Source organism: Anomaloglossus baeobatrachus, chromosome 2 (genome assembly GCF_048569485.1).
Source record: "Anomaloglossus baeobatrachus isolate aAnoBae1 chromosome 2, aAnoBae1.hap1, whole genome shotgun sequence".
NCBI lineage: Eukaryota > Metazoa > Chordata > Amphibia > Anura > Aromobatidae > Anomaloglossus > Anomaloglossus baeobatrachus.
This window is the reverse complement of record NC_134354.1, coordinates 278080766-278100701: the sequence shown is the minus strand read 5'-3', so window position 1 is coordinate 278100701 and position 19936 is coordinate 278080766. Positions and strand designations below refer to the sequence as shown.

Here is a 19936-nt window from a genome sequence, read left to right as displayed (position 1 = left end):
ATCCTAATGTTCTCATTTTGCATGTGGGTGGAAATGATCTAGGGGTGAGGACAGCGAGGGAATTAAAAAGGGACATTAAGTTGGATCTTCTGCACCTGTGGAGAGCGTTCCCGGGTATTATTATAGTATGGTCAGATATTGTGGCTAGGGAGAACTGGCGTTTTGGGAGGTCGGCTGACCGGATTAATAGGGCACGTATTAAGTTGAATAGGGCGATTGGCCGGTTTGTGACGCGGAATGGGGGCTTGGTGGTGCGACATAAGGAATTGGAGGAGTCGTCAGGGCAATATTTGCGGAGAGATGGGGTGCATCTCACAGATATTGGCTTGGACTTGTGGATGCTTGGTTTGCGGGATGGTCTGGAGCAAGCCCTGGGGGTGTGGGGGGCCCGGGCCACGTAAGGGGTCACGTGGCCGGTCTGTGGCGGGGGGATAGGTCCGTTCCTAGAGGCTGGGAGCACCGATAGTCGGTGGGGAGTATGAAGTCACTCAGGGGTAGTGGCTTCAGACAGGATTGGGAACTTGTGGGCGTAGGTCCTGCAGGTTCTGGGGAGGGGTATTTTAACGATGGAACGTTATTACCCCACACCTTGGGTTGGTTGGTCACAGCCGAGGTGGTCCTCTGGGCCAGTGGTATGTTACGGCCAGGGGATAAGGATGATTATTGGCTTCTTGGACGGACCTATCGGTTGTTTGTCAGTTGGGAGGGTATACATGTATCGGTTTATGTTAAAAGAGGGTGGCATGTCGAGCCACAAGTTGTGATACATGTATACCGTTTAAATAAAAGCTGTGGCCATTCGCCCATAAGAAGTTGTTATGTCTTCATTTCAAGTAGAGTGGGTAAGAGGGGTTTTGTACATGGGAGACCCAATTATCCCTTTTAGATACGTCAAGATGGGCAATGAGCCCCATAGGGGTGAATGAGCCCCATGACTATCGGGAGGGTATAGGGTAGGAAGGGGTTAATGTGGAGGGAATAGGGCTGTGTAAGGGATTAAGGGATTGGTGGTTTGGTGAGCGGCGAGGATTGGGCCAGAGGTCATAAGGGGTGGGGAGAGAAAGGGGGGTTTATAAGGGGCAGTCGCTGGCAGTACCTCCTCTTTGGCGTCGGGTGCCATTTCGTGTGTGGCCCGCCCACCCGCCCTTAATGTAAAAAAAAAAAACAAAAAACAATAACATCAAAGGGTTTATATGTTGGTTTCTGTGTTTGTCGCAGCGGGGGGATAGGTCCGTTCCTAGAGGCTGGGAGCACCGATAGTCGGTGGGGAGTATGAAGTCACTCAGGGGTAGTGGCTTCAGACAGGATTGGGAACTTGTGGGCGTAGGTCCTGCAGGTTCTGGGGAGGGGTATTTTAACGATGGAACGTTATTACCCCACACCTTGGGTTGGTTGGTCACAGCCGAGGTGGTCCTCTGGGCCAGTGGTATGTTACGGCCAGGGGATAAGGATGATTATTGGCTTCTTGGACGGACCTATCGGTTGTTTGTCAGTTGGGAGGGTATACATGTATCGGTTTATGTTAAAAGAGGGTGGCATGTCGAGCCACAAGTTGTGATACATGTATACCGTTTAAATAAAAGCTGTGGCCATTCGCCCATAAGAAGTTGTTATGTCTTCATTTCAAGTAGAGTGGGTAAGAGGGGTTTTTGTACATGGGAGACCCAATTATCCCTTTTAGATACGTCATGATAATAAGCAACTTTGCAATATATCTTAGACAAATTGGCTTCTTTCTCGTAGCATGAGTTTGTATGAGAATTTTTTTTTTATCTGTTTTCACACCCATTCCTCCAATATGTGTCTCCATAGAACTGCCTGATTGGTTAGTGAACCTTCACCCTCCCCCTATGTGGTTCTAATGCAAAGAAGAGCAGGTGGGTCTCGAGGGACATACACAGAAGGCATAGGGCCTAAAAACACACAAGTATTTTCTTTAATTGTTTCATCATACATATATTAGGCAGACTCCAGAGCATACTAAGGGACATTAAGTTGGATTAGAAGTTATTCTATATGAGTTTAATGTCCCTTATTATGCCCTGGGGTCTCTGCAAATCCCAGAGCATAAGTAAGCAGTATAAACCGTGTAAGCAGGCAAATTAGAACTTTGTCTGATCCGCTCATCTCCAGTTATTATTTCAGCATTTTGTTTCCTGCTGAGAGGGAATCTCCTGAAATGCTTTGAAGTCCTGTGATGTAGGGTTGCTAACCTACAATTCAGTTTTTCCTGGCCAGCTGGACTAAAATTTAAGAAAGGTCCATATTGTTTTAATGGACATTCACCACACCCTTTAATAAAACTATGCAACTTGATAAAACCACGCCACCTGATATGTCCAAAATAATACAGAGTAAGAGCCCATACTGAGAATTACACCTAGCATAAAGAATTGGAGAGGTGGTGTGCAGTTTATATATACAGGGCGGGAGAAATGGTACTGTGCATTGTATCTATACAGAATAATACAGATGCTGAAATTACACCCACTAAGCATAGAAATCCGGCAGCACGTACAAATGGATTAAAACAAGTCTTAGTTTTATTTCAAAATTTTAAAAAACCATGTTATATGGAAAGACAGAGGAATCCAGAATCTGTAGTGCACATTAGCGCATTTCGATCGCTTTTAGCTCTTAATCATAATGTGTCTCAATGTGCGCTAATGTGCTGAGAAACTGATCAAGTTTCTTTTGCTATGTTGGCTTCTTAGAGAATGTTTGGGATCTTTGTCCTGCTGTAAGACTCATGACCTGTGACGCAAACCCAGCTTTCTGACACTGTGACCCAAAATCCTTTGGTAATCTTCAGATTTTGTGATGCCTTGCACACAGTCAAGGCACCCAGTGCCAGAGGCAGCAAAAAAACCCCAAAACATCTTTGAACCCCACCATATTTGACTGTATTTAGTGTTCTTTTCTTTGTAGGCCTCATTGCATTTTCGGTAAACAGTACAATGATGTGCATTACAAAAAATCTTCGTCTCATCTGCCCACAAGATGCTTTCCCGGATTTTGGCTTAGTCACCTACATTTTGGCAAACTGCAGCCTAGCTTTTTAATGTCTCTGTGTCAGCAGTGATGTTTTCCTGGATCTCCTGCCATAACATTTAATGTCATTCCAATGTCAACAGAAAGTTTGCGGAGATATCGAAGCACCCTGATCCTTTAGGACAGCTTGACTTTCTTTAGAAATTTTCATCAATTTCTCTCTGTTATCCACATTCATGGAGATTAGTTACAGTGCCATGGGTTGTAAATTTCTTGATTATCTTGCGCAACATGGACAAAGGAACATCAAGATATCTGGACATGGACTTGTAACCTTGAGAGTGTTGATATTTTTCAACAATTTTGGTTTTCATGTCCTCAGACAGCTCTCTACCTCTATTTCTGTTCTCAATGCTTAGTGTGGCACACACAGACACACAATGTAAAGATTGAGTCTTCTCTTTTTATCTGATCTCAGGTGTGATTGCCCATACCTGTTACTTGCCACGATGATTTTGACTGAGCATCGCATACTTAAAACAAAGTTGTTTACCCACAATTTTGGAAAGGTGCCAACATTTTGTCTGTCCCATTTTGAGTGTTTTGTGTGAAAATATGTCCAATTTGCCTTTTTTGTGTTCTTCCAATACACATAAAGGAAATAAACATGTGTTTAACAAAACGATTAATTGCAATAATTTTCTGGGAGAAATACTTCATTTTCTGTAACAATTTCAAGAGTGCCAACATTTTTCGCTATGACGGTATGTGGCTCATATGGTAAACCAATTTTTTTTTTTTTTTATTCCAGAGTGAGGTAAATGGCATATGAATATAAGAAAATTTATTCCAAGTGTCAAGATAAATGTTAGTATATGACAAACGTTTTTGAAGAATGCTTATACTTGTTATTATCATTGGGTTTAGAGATTATAATGTATCAAATAACCACAACAGCGCATTGTATATGTAATCTATTTTCATGCATTATCTATCCTAAGAATCATAAGAGGTTAAATAATATATAGCTAAACCTTCCCCTTTGAAGCAAAGTGACACAAGCTAGAATGGAATGCAGCTGATGAACTATTTTTGTTGCTCGGAGCTATCCATTACAAACAATCCACGTGTTGACAGGATGTTGATAGCACTTTCCATGCTAAGGGTATATGCAGGAGGAATCATTTGCAGAGTTTTCAGAGCAGAAACTGAGCACAACCTCAAAGTTTTTAAGGAGTTTTGATGTTACTTTAGTCGGATTTTGAGAGTTTCCGCTCAGTTTCTGCTCCAAAAACTCAGCAAAAGAAAAATCAGTGTGCACATACCGTTAAATAACAATTGCCTTGTTCCTGTACTGCAGCAGACACACAGTTATGCTGTCAGTCCTGTCTATATATTAAACATATGCTGTTATGGTGATTATATATGCTTATACTAATAGCATATCCTAACACTATCCCTCTGTGCTACTGACCCTTTCACAGGTATCAGATCTAGAAACTGATGTGCGTTTTGCCGAATGAGTACAGCTTCTGGGGCACCGAGATCTCAGCTTTTTCTATAGTATACACCGTGTGCATAATTATTAGCCAAGTTGTATTTTAGAGGATTTTTTTATTATTGATCAACAACTATGTTCTCAATCAACCCAAAAGACTCCTAAATATCAAAGCTTAATATTTTTGGAAGTTGGAGTATTTTTTTTTAGATTTGGCTATCTTAGGAGGATATCTGTTTGTGCAGGTAACTATTACTGTGCAGAATTATTAGGCAACTTAATAAAAACCAAATATATTCCCATCTCACTTGTTTATTTTCACCAGGTAAACCAATATAACTGCACAAAATTTAGAAACAAATATTTCTGACATGCAAAAACAAAACCCCAAAAGATTAGTGACCAATATACTGTATGACCTAATCTATAATCTCTTTAGTCTAGCTGAATGTTATGCTTTTTTTTTTTATTCACTATTTTGCCTCTTGTTACAATGTATTTTGAAATTCGAATTCAAATCTGATTTAATCTTTGTATTCTTCAAGCTTTTTATATTCATTTAATTTCAATTCCAGATCTTTTAATATATTGCTTAGCTTCAATTAAAATGTGCACGAACATTTTTGATATCTCAGTCAGTGTATTCCCATTTCTGATTAAAACACGCTTCAGATAATTCATATGTTGGAAACAGAAATGGGCAAATTGATCCACAGAGGATTGAAATTGACTCAAATTTCCTGAAATTCTTGGTTTGATGCCAATTTGAATATTTGGAGATTCAATTCACGGTTCTCAAAAAAAAAGAATTGCCCCACACCATTTCTGACACTGCTGAAGCATCATCATTTTACATTGCCATGTGGGTCTTCCATAGGAGATCAGTACTTGGCCCGTCACAGATCATCGTTTTCCCGTGGAGCACAGTTTTACAGCAGATTCATTTTCCATCTCCACAGAAACTGGGTAAGTCTCTCTCCTGTAGAGTGAAAGCTCATATGGTAAGCGAGGTCCTCTCTCTCTCCAGTGCTGTGTAAGCTTTTATGGTCAGTGAGATTCTCTCTTTATCGTAGAATGTAAGCTCTTAAGCGGGCTTTACACACTGCGATATCGGTCCCGATATCGCTAGTGTGGGTACCCGCCCCCATCTGTTGCGCGACATGGGCAAATCGCTGCCCGTGCCACACAACATCGCCCTGACCCGTCACACATACTTACCTGCCCGGCGACGTCGCTGTGACCGGCGAACCGCTTCCTTTCTAAGGGGGCGGTCCGTGCAGCGTCACAGCGACGTCACTGAGCGGCTGCCCAATAGCAGCGGAGGGGCGGAGCTGAGCGGGACGTAACATCCCGCCCACCTCCTTCCTTCCGCATAGCGGCCGGGAGGCAGGTAAGCCGAGGTTCCTCGTTCCTGCGGTGTCACACGGAGCGATGTGTGCTGCCGCAGGAACGAAGAACAACCTCTTTACTGCTGCAGTAACGATTTTTGAGAATGTACCCCCCATGTCACCGATGAGCGATTTTGCAAGTTTTTGCAACGATGCAAAATCGCTCATAGGTGTCACACGCAACGGCATCGCTAATGCAGCCGGATGTGCGTCAACAATTCCGTGACCCCAACGAGTTCGCATTAGAGATGTCGTAGCGTGTAAAGCCCCCTTTAGGCTATGTGCGCACGTTGCATAATTACATGGAGTTACGCTTCGCTTTGTAGCGCAGCGTAACTGCATGCGTCCTGCGTCCTCTGCATAATCTATGAAGATTATGCAGGAGCCGTGCGCACGTGGCGTCTTAGAGCGCAGCGCTTCGGCTGCTGCCCGAAGCGCGTGTTCTAAGAAGTGACATGTCACTTCTTCCGTGCGCTTTGCCTGCAGCCCCTGCTCTGTCTATGGGAGGAGCTGCAGTCAGAGTGCATGGAATCGGCTTTTTTTTTTCACTACGGACATTTTCTGCAGCGATTTGAAGCGCACGTGTGCTCTTCAGATCGCTGCAGAAATTTCTGCAGTGACTGTACGCAACGTGCGCACATAGCCTTATAGTCAGCAGGATCCTTTTTCCTGTGGTGTGTAAGCTTTTATGGTCAGCTGGGTTATCTCTCTTCTGTGGTGTGTAAGCTCTTGTTGTCAGCAGAGTTCTCTCTCTGCGGTAGAGTGTAAGCTCTTTTTATCACTTGTATTTTCTCTTCCCCATGTGTGTATTTTGAGCAATTACAAGCTTTCCAGTATTGAAATTTGCACAAAATTATTCGCAAGTCAAAATATTTGAGAAAATTCAGGGAAGTTGCCAAACTCAAATTTAAAAAAATCAGCTCATCTCTAGTAGGAAGTAAAATAGTTCTTATTCTTTGAGGGAGAAGATATTGTTTTCAATATCGCTCTAGAAGAGATTTAGTCCACTGAGTATATTCTTCTTTCTTTTGAGAGTTGCTGCTTGGCTATGATTGGTCAGCATCATATAGGAAGAAGTAAACGCCCCCAGTGAAAACTTTCTTGATAACACCCACTTAAAAAGTTAATTAATTAGATGCCAAATACTTTGATTGTTAGTATCTCAGCAACAGAGAGGTAAGCATGGTAACCTTGCATCATTGCCATACTGTGGTCAAATCCCACCAAGAAAAACATTCAAAGAGTTTGTATGTTCTCCTTGTGTTAGTGTGGGTTTTCCCTGGGTTCCTCCCACACCCCAGAGACATAGTAGAAGCTTGTGGAAGGATATTATGCCATATATTTGACCCAAGTCATACAGTTTAAGGGCAATGGTACCAAATACTAATGAAATGATGTAAACCTTTGACTTTGCAGAAAGTAATAAAAACGCCTTAAAACATTCTCTCTCATTATTCTGCCATTTGACAAATATAAATAATTTTGGTTCCTAATTGACCTAAAACAGGAAAGGTTTATTCTGATTTCATGTCAGATAGTAAGAAAAACATGCATATGTGTCTTTTTAGATTAGAGTGATTAGAGTGTATGTAGACTTCTGGTTTTAACAGTATCCTAAGTACCGTAAGAGGTTAAATACTATGTAGCTAAATCATCCCCTTTAAAGTGAAGTGACACAAATTAGATTGGAATGCTGCTGCCCCGCATATTTCTCCTGCTTGGAGCTATCAAACACAAGCATGAACAGTTATTCAAAGTGTGAAGTTAAATGTTAGTTTATGACAAATTCTATTGAAGAATGTTTATATTTATCATTATAAGTGTGCTTATAATGTATCAAATATCTATTATCATACTACATCTATCTTAAGTATGCATACTTTATAAGAAGTTAAATACTATGTGCCCAAATCTTCCCCTTTGGAATGATGTGACACACACTCAAACGGAATACAGAATACTACAAAAATCACACTGGTAATTCCAAATATAAACATTCTTCAATAACATTGTCATACACTAAAGCCTGCCTTACACGAGTCGATCTATCGTGCGATAGCACGAGCGATCGTACCCGCCCCCGTCATTTTTTGCGTCACGGGCAAATCGTTGCCCGTGGCGCACAAACTCGTTTAACCCCCGTCACACGCACTTACCTTCCGGACGACCTCGCTGTGGGCGACGAACATCCACTTCCTGAAGTGGGAGGGATGTTCGGCGTCACAACGACGTCACACGGCAGCCGGCCAATAGAAGCGGAGGGGCTGAGATGAGCGGGATGTAAACATCCCGCCCACCTCCTTCCTTCCATTAAGCTGGTGGGTGCCGTGGGACGCAGGTACGCTGTGTTCATCGTTCCCGTGGTGTCACACGGAGCAACGTGTGATGCCACGGAAACAATGAACAACCTGCACCCATGAAAATAAACGATATTATGAAAGTTAACAACGAGTACACGACTCACAATTTGTGAGCGATACTGCGTCGCTCAGAGGTGTCACACGAGACAACGTCGTGCGCTATGCCGGATGTGCGTCACGAAAACCGTGACCCCCCAACGACATATCGCACAATATATCGTCTCGTGTAAAGCCCGCACAACATTTATCTTTGCACTTGGAACAACTTTTCTTATATTCATATGCCATTTGTCTCACTCTCTGGAATAAAAAAAGAATAGGTTTAATACATCAACCACATAATTATCCTTTCCCCAGTAGGCAAGCCTCCACCATTGCATCTATCCTGTCTCCATATGTGGCGCCCCTGAATATATCAGGGTGCCACAGGCAGGACACTGCAATCCTTACCAGGGTGCAGGGCCTACCCCCCATGGTTCCAGGTTCCCAATCACTGGTGTCGCACCATCAGCATCACAAATACCAATCACACCTCACATCAAACCTGTCAGACACATCAGTGGGATTGGCTAAGCTGGAATAGGGCTACCTACCTAGGGGTCAGGCAGACTGGTGGGAGGGAGGAAGTGAGTTTTAGAGTCAGCTCTCAAGGTAAGAGGCGTGAGAGAGTAGCCCTCAAAGAGTGAGGAGCTGGTAGTTGTAGCTCCCAGGAAGCAATACCAAGGTTGGGTCGCAGACGGTGGTCCGGGACCACGGGAGTCAGGGACCGGTGGCAGTGACATTGGAGAGGGTGCGACGGACATAGTCTAGGAGGACTGTCGGCATCAGGACCCCAAAAGAACTGACCGGTACCAAGCACGGTGGGGTACAGGACCCTAGATAAGGGAAGAGCTTCAGGTGCCTTGATAATTAACCTGTGAAGGATAGTTTCTTTATGAACTTTTCCCAAGAGCTCAGAGATTGAAGGCATCAGCACAACGCGAGGGATATGGTTTTCCAGAAAAACAACCCAACTGAAATCCCAAGTGCCAGCCATCAAGAGCACAGCTGCCATACACACGGGTAGTGGGGCCCCAACAGCTTCACGCCAAGGGGTCACAACGGACACTAAAAATTGTGCACGGAGGTAAAGGTCCAGACTATCAAACGACAGTGTGGGAGTGGACACCTGGACGGGCTCCCCTGAAGTGACTATGGTGCTCAGAGATTCTGGTTTATCTATAGTGTGAGTGTCTGCTTTATATCTCCATCCAGCACCACGACTACCGACAGTGAGTACTCTGTTCCCCTGCACCCAGCGCTCCCAATAATCCTGGAGCGGAGGGACTGACACCTTGCTGCCCCACACCATCTGCCCCCGTACTCCCATCAGCAGCAGCAGTACTCCCCTTACCGCAACCCGCAGGTGGAGTCACAAACTTCTCCCCTGTAAATATCCCCTTTCCAAGGATCGAAGTGTTAGCTGAGCCAGGGTCTGGACCCCTCGAGCCACGAGCACCCCGGATCCGAGCAACCCGGTCTGCGCCGGGGCGGCACACATACTTGTTTTGTGGTAAGAGGCAAATGAGAAGAATAGTGTTGCCTCTGGTTATGAGCAAGCACTACCATGCTTGGGTACTCGGTACTCATAATGAGCAGTTGGATGCTTGGATGGGCTCGACTCGAGTACATGAATATAATGAAAGTCAGTGGGGAACTCAAGCATTTTTCCACGAACTTTGCTGAAAAAATGTTTGAGTTCCTCATTGACTTCCATTATATTTGGGTTCTTGAGATCCTCCTATCTGAGTAATCAACTGCTTGTAATGAGTACTGAGCACCCGAACATGGTAGTGTTCACTCATCACTAGATACCGCTATACAAATCAGTAATCAAGCCATAATGTGTACAATATTTGCATCTAGTGTATAACAAGAGTATAGCTGAATTAGAGAAGGTGCAGAGAAAACTGAAATTTACTTTCCAAAAGTCAAATATTGTTCCTTATTATAAACTCTGTCTTGTGCCCAAAAAAGTATTTTCCAACAACATATAGTGTATCACTGCATTCAGTAGAAATTGTGTAATAAATTGTGGGTGTTCATTTTAACCTATTTGTGAAAATGATACATTTCAGCTAATATAACAATTTAGCAGTTAAAATTAGTTTATTTTATTTTCACTGCCCAATGTTACAAAATTATGTGAGGTATCTGTGGGCTAAAAATACTCACTGAACCACTACATGAATTCCTGTAGAAAAGTATTTTTCTAAATTGGGTAACTTGTGGGAATTTGTTGTTTTGTCACCTCAGCGACTCTGCAAATGGCACTCACAATATATTCAAGCAAAATCTGCATGCTAAATAGGGCTCTTTCCCTTCCAAGCCCAGCCGTATGATCAAACATTAGTATACTGTATAACCCTATATGGAGTTACCGCATATGCGGTATTGCCAAATTTGGTATAAATTGCCTGACTACCATAGTTGTGAGGTCCATTTTCTAATATCCATTTGGAAAATGAAAAATTTAAAGCTAATTTAAAATGAAAAAAAAAAAAATAATTGTTCATTTTCATTGTCCAATCTTACAAGTTAAAAATTCTTACTAGACCTTTTCAGGGATTTAGCTTCCAAATTGGGGTCAATTGGGGATGCTTTCTGTTTTCTTAGAACCTCAAGCACTCTTAAAGTGGAATATGGTGCTCCAAATCTATTCAAGCCAAATGTGTATTAAAAATATAAAATAGTGTGCTTGACTTTCCAAGCTATGGCATACAAACATTAGTTTTGACCACATATGGGATATGACCACATTTGAGAGAATAATAAATTGTGGTCTTCATTTACTCCTATTCTCCCTTGTGAAAATGAGAAGTTTAGGACGATAATATTTTTTTTAAAAAAGTTAAAATAATAATTTTCATTTTAAATCCTAATGTTCTAAAGTTCTGTGAAGCATCTTAGGATACCAAATATTCAGTGCACTCTAGATGAATTCATTTAGGGGTCTGTTTTCCAAATTTGGATCACTCATGTAGGGTCTCTACTGTTTTGATACTTTAGGGCCTTTGGAAATGCAATATGGCATCTCTAATCTATTCCAGACAAATTTATGCTCCAAAATTCAAATAGCGTTCCTTCCTTTCCAGACCCTGTTGCGTGTTTAACAATTTTCGACCACATATGGCATATTTTGTGTAACAAATTATGGGGTCCATTTTCTCCTATTACCCCTTGAAAAATGTCAAATGTTGGGCTAAATCAATATTTAGTAGAAAAAAAAATGAAAATTTTAATTTTTTTTCATTTAACTTTGCATTAATTCCTCTAATGCGTCTCAAAAGTGAGTCAAGGCTAATAAATTGATGGGTGAAGTTTTTAAAATGTCATCACATTTGGAAATGTTGCAACATATAGGTCCCTAATAGTCATTTCAAGCTTAAATAGGTCTATAAAAAATAGTTTGTAAGTTTTCTGGAAAAAAAAATAAAAATTGCTGCAAAATTTTAACCATTCTAATATCCTATGATTCTAACATCCTAAGAAAATATAAGATCGCTTGAAAAATAATGCTGCTTTACACAAATGGAAATATTGTTTAACTGCTTTGTCTGAAATGAATATCTGGTTTAAGGGTGTAAACATTAAAACATGTACAATTGATATTTCAAATTTCAGATAGTTTAATAAAAATTAAAATTATCAACTTAAATTCACCAGAATCATAAACTAAAATCTTTCACAAAAAAAGAATCTCAGAATAACTGAGAAATACTGATACAAGTAAAATATATCTTTGTACCGTGTTAGCCAGTAGAGATAAAAAAATTGTTTAAAAGAACAGAGTCCTCAGTGGTTGATACCAAAAGAACAGAGTCCTCAGTGGTTGATACCAAAAGAACAGAGTCCTCAGTGGTTGATACCAAAAGAACAGAGTCCTCAGTGGTTGAGAAATACTGAAGCATTCCAAAGATATTGCAACATATGGGTATATGCAGAAGTTGAATATTTGCACTTTTTTTGCACCACAAACTAGAGTGTTGGTAGAAAAAATATTTTTACATGTGTTTTTGATACATTCTTATTTATATTATCTTTTCTTTGTGCTTCCATTTGAATGAATGAAAAATGCTGCAAAAATTCTGAAAAAGATAATATATTGAAGATGTGGAGAAAAATGCTTTGGTTAGAATCTGCAAGGAAAAAATAGGCAACATTTAAGAAATCTCATTCACTTTACTGGTTCTTTCACAATGTGCGCATTATAATTGTTTTCGATAGTTTTAGTAATTATTTCAAAGGAAAACTAAATCTGTCTTGTATGGTTGTGGGATATACCATTGCTATGTTGGACTATTAGCCCCCTTGTGACAGCCAATTTTTGACTTAATCATCAAGCCTCATTTTTTAAAATCTGACATGTTTTACTTTAGGGATGGTTCACACATGGTGTTTTTCTGCACATAATTCAAAAGTAAGAAACGCTGCAAATTACAGTACCAGTAAAGTGAATGAGATTTCTTAAATCTTGGAATGCTTCAGTATTTCTCAGTTATTCTGAAATTCTTTTTTTGTGAAAGATTTTAGTTTATGATTCTGGTGAATTTAAGTTGATAATTTTAATTTTTATTAAACTATCTGAAATTTTAAATATCAGTTTTACATGTTTTAATGTTTACACCCTTAAACCAGATATTCATTTCACACAAACCAGTTAAACAATATTTCCATTTGTGTAAGGCAGCATTATTTTTCAAGCGATCTTATATTTTCTTGGGATGTTAGAATCATAGGATGTTAGAATGGTTATAATTTTGCAGCAATTTTTCATTTTTTTCCCAGAAAGCATACAAACTATTTTTTATAGACCTATTTAAGCTTGAAATGACTATTAGGGACCTACCGTATATATTATAATAGCAATGGTATATCCCACAACCATACAAGACAGATTTAGTTTTCCTATGAAATAATTACTAAAACTATCGAAAACAATTATAATGCGCACATTGTGAAAGAACTTTCCAAAATATAAACGTAAAAAAAATTGTCAAATAAAATGAACGTTTGTTATCACTGCAATTATAACTCATAGAATACCGTGAACTGATGTGACTAGTAGCTCTAATAGGAAGAGGTTGTTGTGCATTCAGCTGAAGATCAGGGTGCAATCAGAAAGGGGTCCTGGGCCCCTAAAATCCATGTAAAAATGATTTGCTGCACACTCTTTTGCTGAATCACCGTAATTTTTAATGGTTCAAATGCAAGTATACACAATCAAAAGAAAAGGTGCAGGATATATACAGTTAGTGAGGCGACCACAATTTCTAATGTTTCGACCTTTCACATGGTCTTAATCGTAAAGCTGCTATGTGATTGACCAGAGACCCTGCTGGGGAAGAATCTCTATTACATTCATGTAGAGAAAGTGCTAGGACAGACCAAGACCCTATATAGTAGCATATATATATTCACAGTAGTGGAATCTTAAACTGAAGATAGGGCATACAGTCACTTTAAACTGGTAGATGGATGGTTAAAGCTTGAATCCTGGTCTGGCTCCTGCGCCTTCATATGTGCTAGCTGGGTGGCACAGTGGCTCAGTGGTCCTGGGTTTAAATACCACCAAGGACAACATCTGCAAAGAGTTTGTATTTTATCTTGTGTTTTTATTTGGATTTCTTCCCACACTCCAAGGACATAATGATAGGGAACTTAGATTGTAAGCCCAAATGCGGACAGTGTTGCCAAGTACTGTAAGTAGGCACAACACTGATGAACGTCTGATTGCATTGATACGTCGGCTACAGCTATGCTTACTAGTTCCTGGAATTGATCATATAGTGGCTGGATAACACTACCATACCATAATTAATGCCATCACACAGTGACTAGATAACACCATTATATCATAACTGAATAACACCACTGGATCATTAAGGAAAAATATTTGCACTACTATGACTAAGTAATACCCCTATATTGACTGAATAATACCTCCAGACCATGAATGGATAATTCCATTATAATGTCAATGAATAAAACCACCTTACAGTGACTTGATTATATCACACTACATTGTTGCTGTAAATTTCTGTTTACTGACCATAGTGGATTTGGAAAACTTGGGTTAGAATAACAGTGAGACTACACCTGTTGTAGAATTAGGTAGGATGTCAATTTGGGGCTGAAAAAAAAAATCGTGATTTTTACATCAAGATTTATCATGCGTATGTTGCCGCTTTTAGCTAAATAGTAGTACATTTCTGACTTTGCTGCATGGCAGCAGGAGGCTGAACCATGAGGCGCATTCACTATTGTCAAGAATTTGGTGCAAAAATATGAATGAAAACCAAAAGAAAAAAAAGTGACAAATAAATGCAAGTGATCAATATGTCCTTTTATTTCTTAGCATGGTGTAAAATTGCAGCTTCCATAGCTCTCCCTGTTCATTTTTATTGGGAACTGTGAAACTTGATGAGCATCTTGTGCATCCAGCTTACCCCAAAATATGAAAACAAATACAAAACGTTCAACAGTATGTAGTAAAAAATGGTGCCTTGTCAACCTCACAATATGATAGAATATTTTTTTTGTGCTGGAAAACACTTATAACATTCTATCACTAAGCTATTTTTATACAAAGTTTTTAACTTTCATGCAAACTTACCTGATAACCCCATGTGTATTTTGCATAGTTATTGCCTGTACTGTTGCGATTCATGTTGTAAGAATCATCCAGGGTCTCGTACATTGAACCAGCTATTAAGACAGAAAATAAACAATTGAAACATTATTTAGTTTTAATGTAAACTCAAAAAAAGGTGACTGTCCACATCTGCCTCTGGGTTTTCCATTTAAACATTCAGGAACATTAAAATTGCAGTTACAAGAAGGAAATATCGTGGAATTACAGAAATCACAGGATTAATAGATATGTAAGTGAAATACAAATGATGAAAAAATGGAAACATTTTTTAAAATGTTTTCAGTAACACGTATGAGTGCCACATGCAGAAATACACACCTTGACATGCTATAAATGAATACATTAAATTATTGGTTGTATGATAACTGATCTGCCATGCTGAATGCTCTTGGTCATGGAAATCATCAAAATCCACTTTTGGCAGCTCCCTTTGCAATTGCCGACCAATGATATCCCAGATGTTTTCCATGGGAGACTAGTCCAGAGATGCTGCAAGCCAGAGCACAATTAATCCATGCAAGCTGCTCATAATTACACAAGAAACATGGGCCTGGCATTGTCATGTTGAAGACACTTTGAGCTACAAAATTCTACTATGAGATTAATGGTGTCATGTTCCCTCACGAAGGACTCTTTATGGTGTTGGCCATGTGAACTCCAGACCATTCTCTGAATATCATTGTGTCCAAGACAAAAGTGGGATTCATTATTGAAGAGGATAGACCTCCTTAGCATCATCCATTGCCATCTTGATCTGCACTATGATGTCTTTTGAAAGAGGTAGAATGAGGTCAGTGGACTATGTGGCTAGATATATGGCTTCTAGCGCAATGGCATGCAATGCTTACTATTAATGGGATTACTGTTGGCACCTGGTTCCAGTCCTGTTCCTGCCCATACCTGGCTACCAGCCTGTCCTGCCTGTTGGCACCTGGTTCCAGTCCTGTCCCTGGCTGTACCTGGCTCCCAGCCCATCCTGCCTGTTGGCACTTGGTTCCAGTCCTGTCCTGCCTGTACCTGCTGCTTGTCCGTTTTGCCTAGTGACTTTACTGGTCCGTCCTGCCCTGCTGGTTGAAGAGACTCTGCCTAGCCCTGCCATCTGCCTTGCTAGATACTCTGCCTGTTCGTCCTGCCTTGCCTGTGCTACCTGCCTTGAACCACCCTGGTGGTCCCTGTCTGCACTTGAGACTCTGTCCTGTCTGCTCCTGTGACCGCCCCTTTCTTGGGGGTCAGCTACCACAGTCCTGGCCTTTACACCACATAAGGGTAGGCCCGGGGTCTCCCTCTGGTCCAGTGGGTCCACCTCTAGTTTGCCGCAGCACCGTCCCCAGCAGCGAGCGTTACAGCCAGCCTGCATGTTGCAGATGCTACTTTGAGCAGTTTATGTGGCCTAAATATTCTGTCGTGGCCTGCAGCATCTCTCTACTTGTTATTCATTGAGCACATCTGGGATGTCATTGGTCGGCAACTGCAAATGGACCTGCCAAAAGTGGATCCTGAGGATTTGCATGTCCAAGTGTATTCAGCAAGGCAAAACATTCCACATATAAACATTAATAACCTCACTGATAACATGTCAAGGCACTTACTATAAATGCCAGTTTTTCTGTGCGTGACACTCCTACACTGAATAAATCAAGAGCTTTTGAAAATGTTGTTTCCTTTTTGTTATGATTTGTATTTGATTGACATTTGAATTAATCATGTTTTTCCAAAAATTCCATGGCTTTTCTTTTTTGCTGCTGGAATTTCAATTTTGATGACATAATAGTTTGGTAATGGGATGTCAATTTTCCTGACAATACAGATACCACCAGCTTGATATTTAGTGGAGACCATATTATATAGTGTAACATGAGTTCAAAGATATATCCATAAACCATCAGGGTATTTTTTTATTAAGTAAAACAGAAGTTATAACTATTTAAACTACTTTGTAATAAAATAGATTACTTGATTCCTAGTTTCAGACCTTATGCTGCTCCCTAATTGCTCCCCTTTTGCCTTTCTTTCAATTCAGTAGATGTTCTTTCCATAAGTAGCTCAGTCCAGACAGAGTATGAATATATGAGTAACATTAGGTGAAAGTCCCCTCTTTAATGCGTATGCTCCTCACAGCTGTTTTTTTAACATGCTTTTGACGGACGTCAAAAAAAACGCAAACCGCATATGACTGGATCCTGTTGAACGTATGCAAACGCAAGTGTTATTTTACAGGATCCTTTCACTTGCAGTTTACTGGCGAGCATTGGAGTCATGTGATTGGGAGTCAGTGGAACTCAACCTGACAGCCTGCAAATGAACACGCCGCTGTTGAGAGAGAGAGAGAGAGAGAGAGACTCTCTGTGATCACGCCAGGTTGGTCTCTGGCCATGCTCTGTAGAACAAACAGGATCTTGTCTATCAGCATACCACCGTTCACATACGGTTGCATGGGGTACAGTCAGGATCCAGTGACAAGCAGTATTTGGACGCAGGTTAAAAATGCTACAAGTAGCGTTTTTGAAAAAAGTTAAAATACTGCAAGTCACTGGATCCTGGCTAAACCGCATGTGAACGCATGTTGACGCGGGTCCATTGCAAATGCATTGAAATGAAAACGCATTTGTACTGGATCCGTTTTTTGCTTTAAAAAAAGGTCAGGACGCATGTTAAAAAAAACGGAGTTTGAAAGTACCCTAAGACTAGGTTCACATTTCCGTTGTTTTGCATCAGTCACAATCCGCCGCTCTGATAAACAACGCAATCCATTTGGCGGATTCTGTTGTTTCCCATAGACTTATATGAGCGGCGGATTGTGACTGATGCTCTTGCATTGCATCCTCCGACCAACTGATCAGTCATGGAACGACTGACCGTCGGGCGGCAGGAACGCAGAGTGTAACTTTTTTGAGCAGCGGAATCCTTAGGATTTCGCTGCGCATGACCTCTCTCAACGGCCGAACGATCAGCTGATCACCCGGCAGCCGCCTTCTGTGAGCGCCCGGCGGTTGGCTGCTTTGAGCCATCAGCTGATCACCCGGCTGCTGGCTGCTGTGAGCGATCAGCTGATCACCTGGTGGCTGGCTACTGTGAGTGATCAGCTGATCACTCGGTGGCCGGCTGCTCTGAGCGATCATCTGATCACCCGGCGGCCGGCTGCTGTGAGCGATCAGCTGACCACCCGGCGGCCGGCTGCTGTGAGCGATCAGCTAATTACCCGGTGGCCGGCTAATGAGAGCGATCAGCTGATCGCTCTCATTAGCCGGCCGCCGGGATATCATCTGTTCGCTCTCAAAAGTCGGCGGCCGGCTGTTGTGAACGATCAGCTGATCGTTCTCTCTCTCAAGTTTTACAACGGAGTCCGACAATGAATTCTTATTCTTGTCATCCATTGTACAACGCATCAGTCACAAGCGTCAATCAACGCATGTAACTGATGGAAAACAACTCTGAACCTAGCCTAAGGCGGGCTTTGCACGTTGCGATCTCGCAAGTCGATGCTGCGATGTCGCACGCGATAGTCCCCGCCCCTGTCGCAGGTACGATATCTTGTGATAGCTGGCGTAGTGATAATTATCGCTACGCCAGCTTCACATGCACTCACCTGCCCTGCGACCGTCGCTCTGGCCGGCGCCCCGCCTCCTTCCTAAGGGGGCGGGTCGTGCGGCGTCACAGCGACGTCACACTGCAGGCGGCCAATGGCGGCGGAGGGGCGGAGATGAGCAGGATGTAAACATCCCGCCCACCTCCTTCCTTCCGTATAGCCGCTGGCGGCAGGTATGGAGATGTTCCTCGTTCCTGCGGCTTCACACACAGCGATGTGTGCTGCCGCAGGAACGAGGAACTACATCGTACCTGTCATGGCACCGGCATTATGGAAATGTCGGAGCCTGCACCGATGATACGATAATGACGCTTTTGCGCTCGTTCATCGTATCACCTAGGATTTACACACTACGACATCGCAAGTGACGCCGGATGTGCGTCACTTTCGATTTGACGTCACCGACATCGCACCTGCGATGTCGTAGTGTGCAAAGCCTCCCTAAGACAATCAGGGTGCTTCAGTGAGCCGAACTGCAGCATAGGAACAAGGGAAGCCAGCATGAGATATGAGTGCTGGGAAGGGCTACATGACAGAGGTCCCTCACATCAACTTCATTTCTCAGTATTTAAAGAAAGGAAGACTGACTATTAGAAAGGGCTTATGGTCCTTTTACACTGCATTTTCTTCTACATTCAGTGGCCCTGTTGGGGATTATGTCGGGTGTATGCATTGACGAGCCCATTAACTATAATGATGCAGATGGAGTCATCATGTTTGGTAATTGGCGGCGGACATTAAAATGTAGGCCGAAAATGATGCAATACAGAGCACACAGTAACTCTGACTACAACATTTTGTAAATGGCCTCATCTGCACATACACCCAAATCCCTTTTTTGATCTTTGGACATAAACTCCTAATGGAGGCACTGAACGCAGATAAAAACAGTTCCTGTCACATGAGAATGGGCCCATTATGCCATGGACTGGACTTACTTTGAAGGAGCGTGACTAAATGCATACCCTCAGCAGATCCTCTGATGGTGAGGCTCGACTTGGCTGGCGGCAGACATTAGGTACCACTCCAGGGCAATCCCCGGACTACAGAAGCTGACCACAAGGGTCAGGGATGCAGTTATAGAGCTCAGGGTATCAGGCAGGCCTGTAGGTGATTCAAATAGGACGGGTGGCTGGGTCAGACAGAATAGCTTTTTCAGACAGGAACAGACTTGGGTACAGACTGAACCATGGATTTAAGTACATGGACAGGATCGGGTTATAGGTATTGACAGGTTCTGGTCTAGACTGGACGGGTTTGGGTTTAGGCAGGACAGGTTCAGGTTCAGTCAGACAGGACAGGCTCGGTTCAGGCAGGATACAGGTCACATGTACCTGACAACAAACTAGTAGGTAAAAAATACACACTATACTGAAGCTGTTCAGGCACTTCCCTACAGGGGAGGGTGCCTTAAGTACC

General features: G+C 41.9%; 1 protein-coding gene across 1 annotated transcript in view; it reads right to left on the bottom strand.

The window, feature by feature from the left end:
• Positions 1–19936, bottom strand: part of PKP1 (plakophilin 1) — a 112079-nt gene that overhangs the window by 74018 nt on the left and 18125 nt on the right. Inside the window, exon 2 of the mRNA XM_075335819.1 lies at positions 14893–14984. Within this exon, the coding sequence (XP_075191934.1) occupies positions 14893–14984 (92 nt within the window). The remainder of the gene's footprint in view (positions 1–14892; positions 14985–19936) is intronic.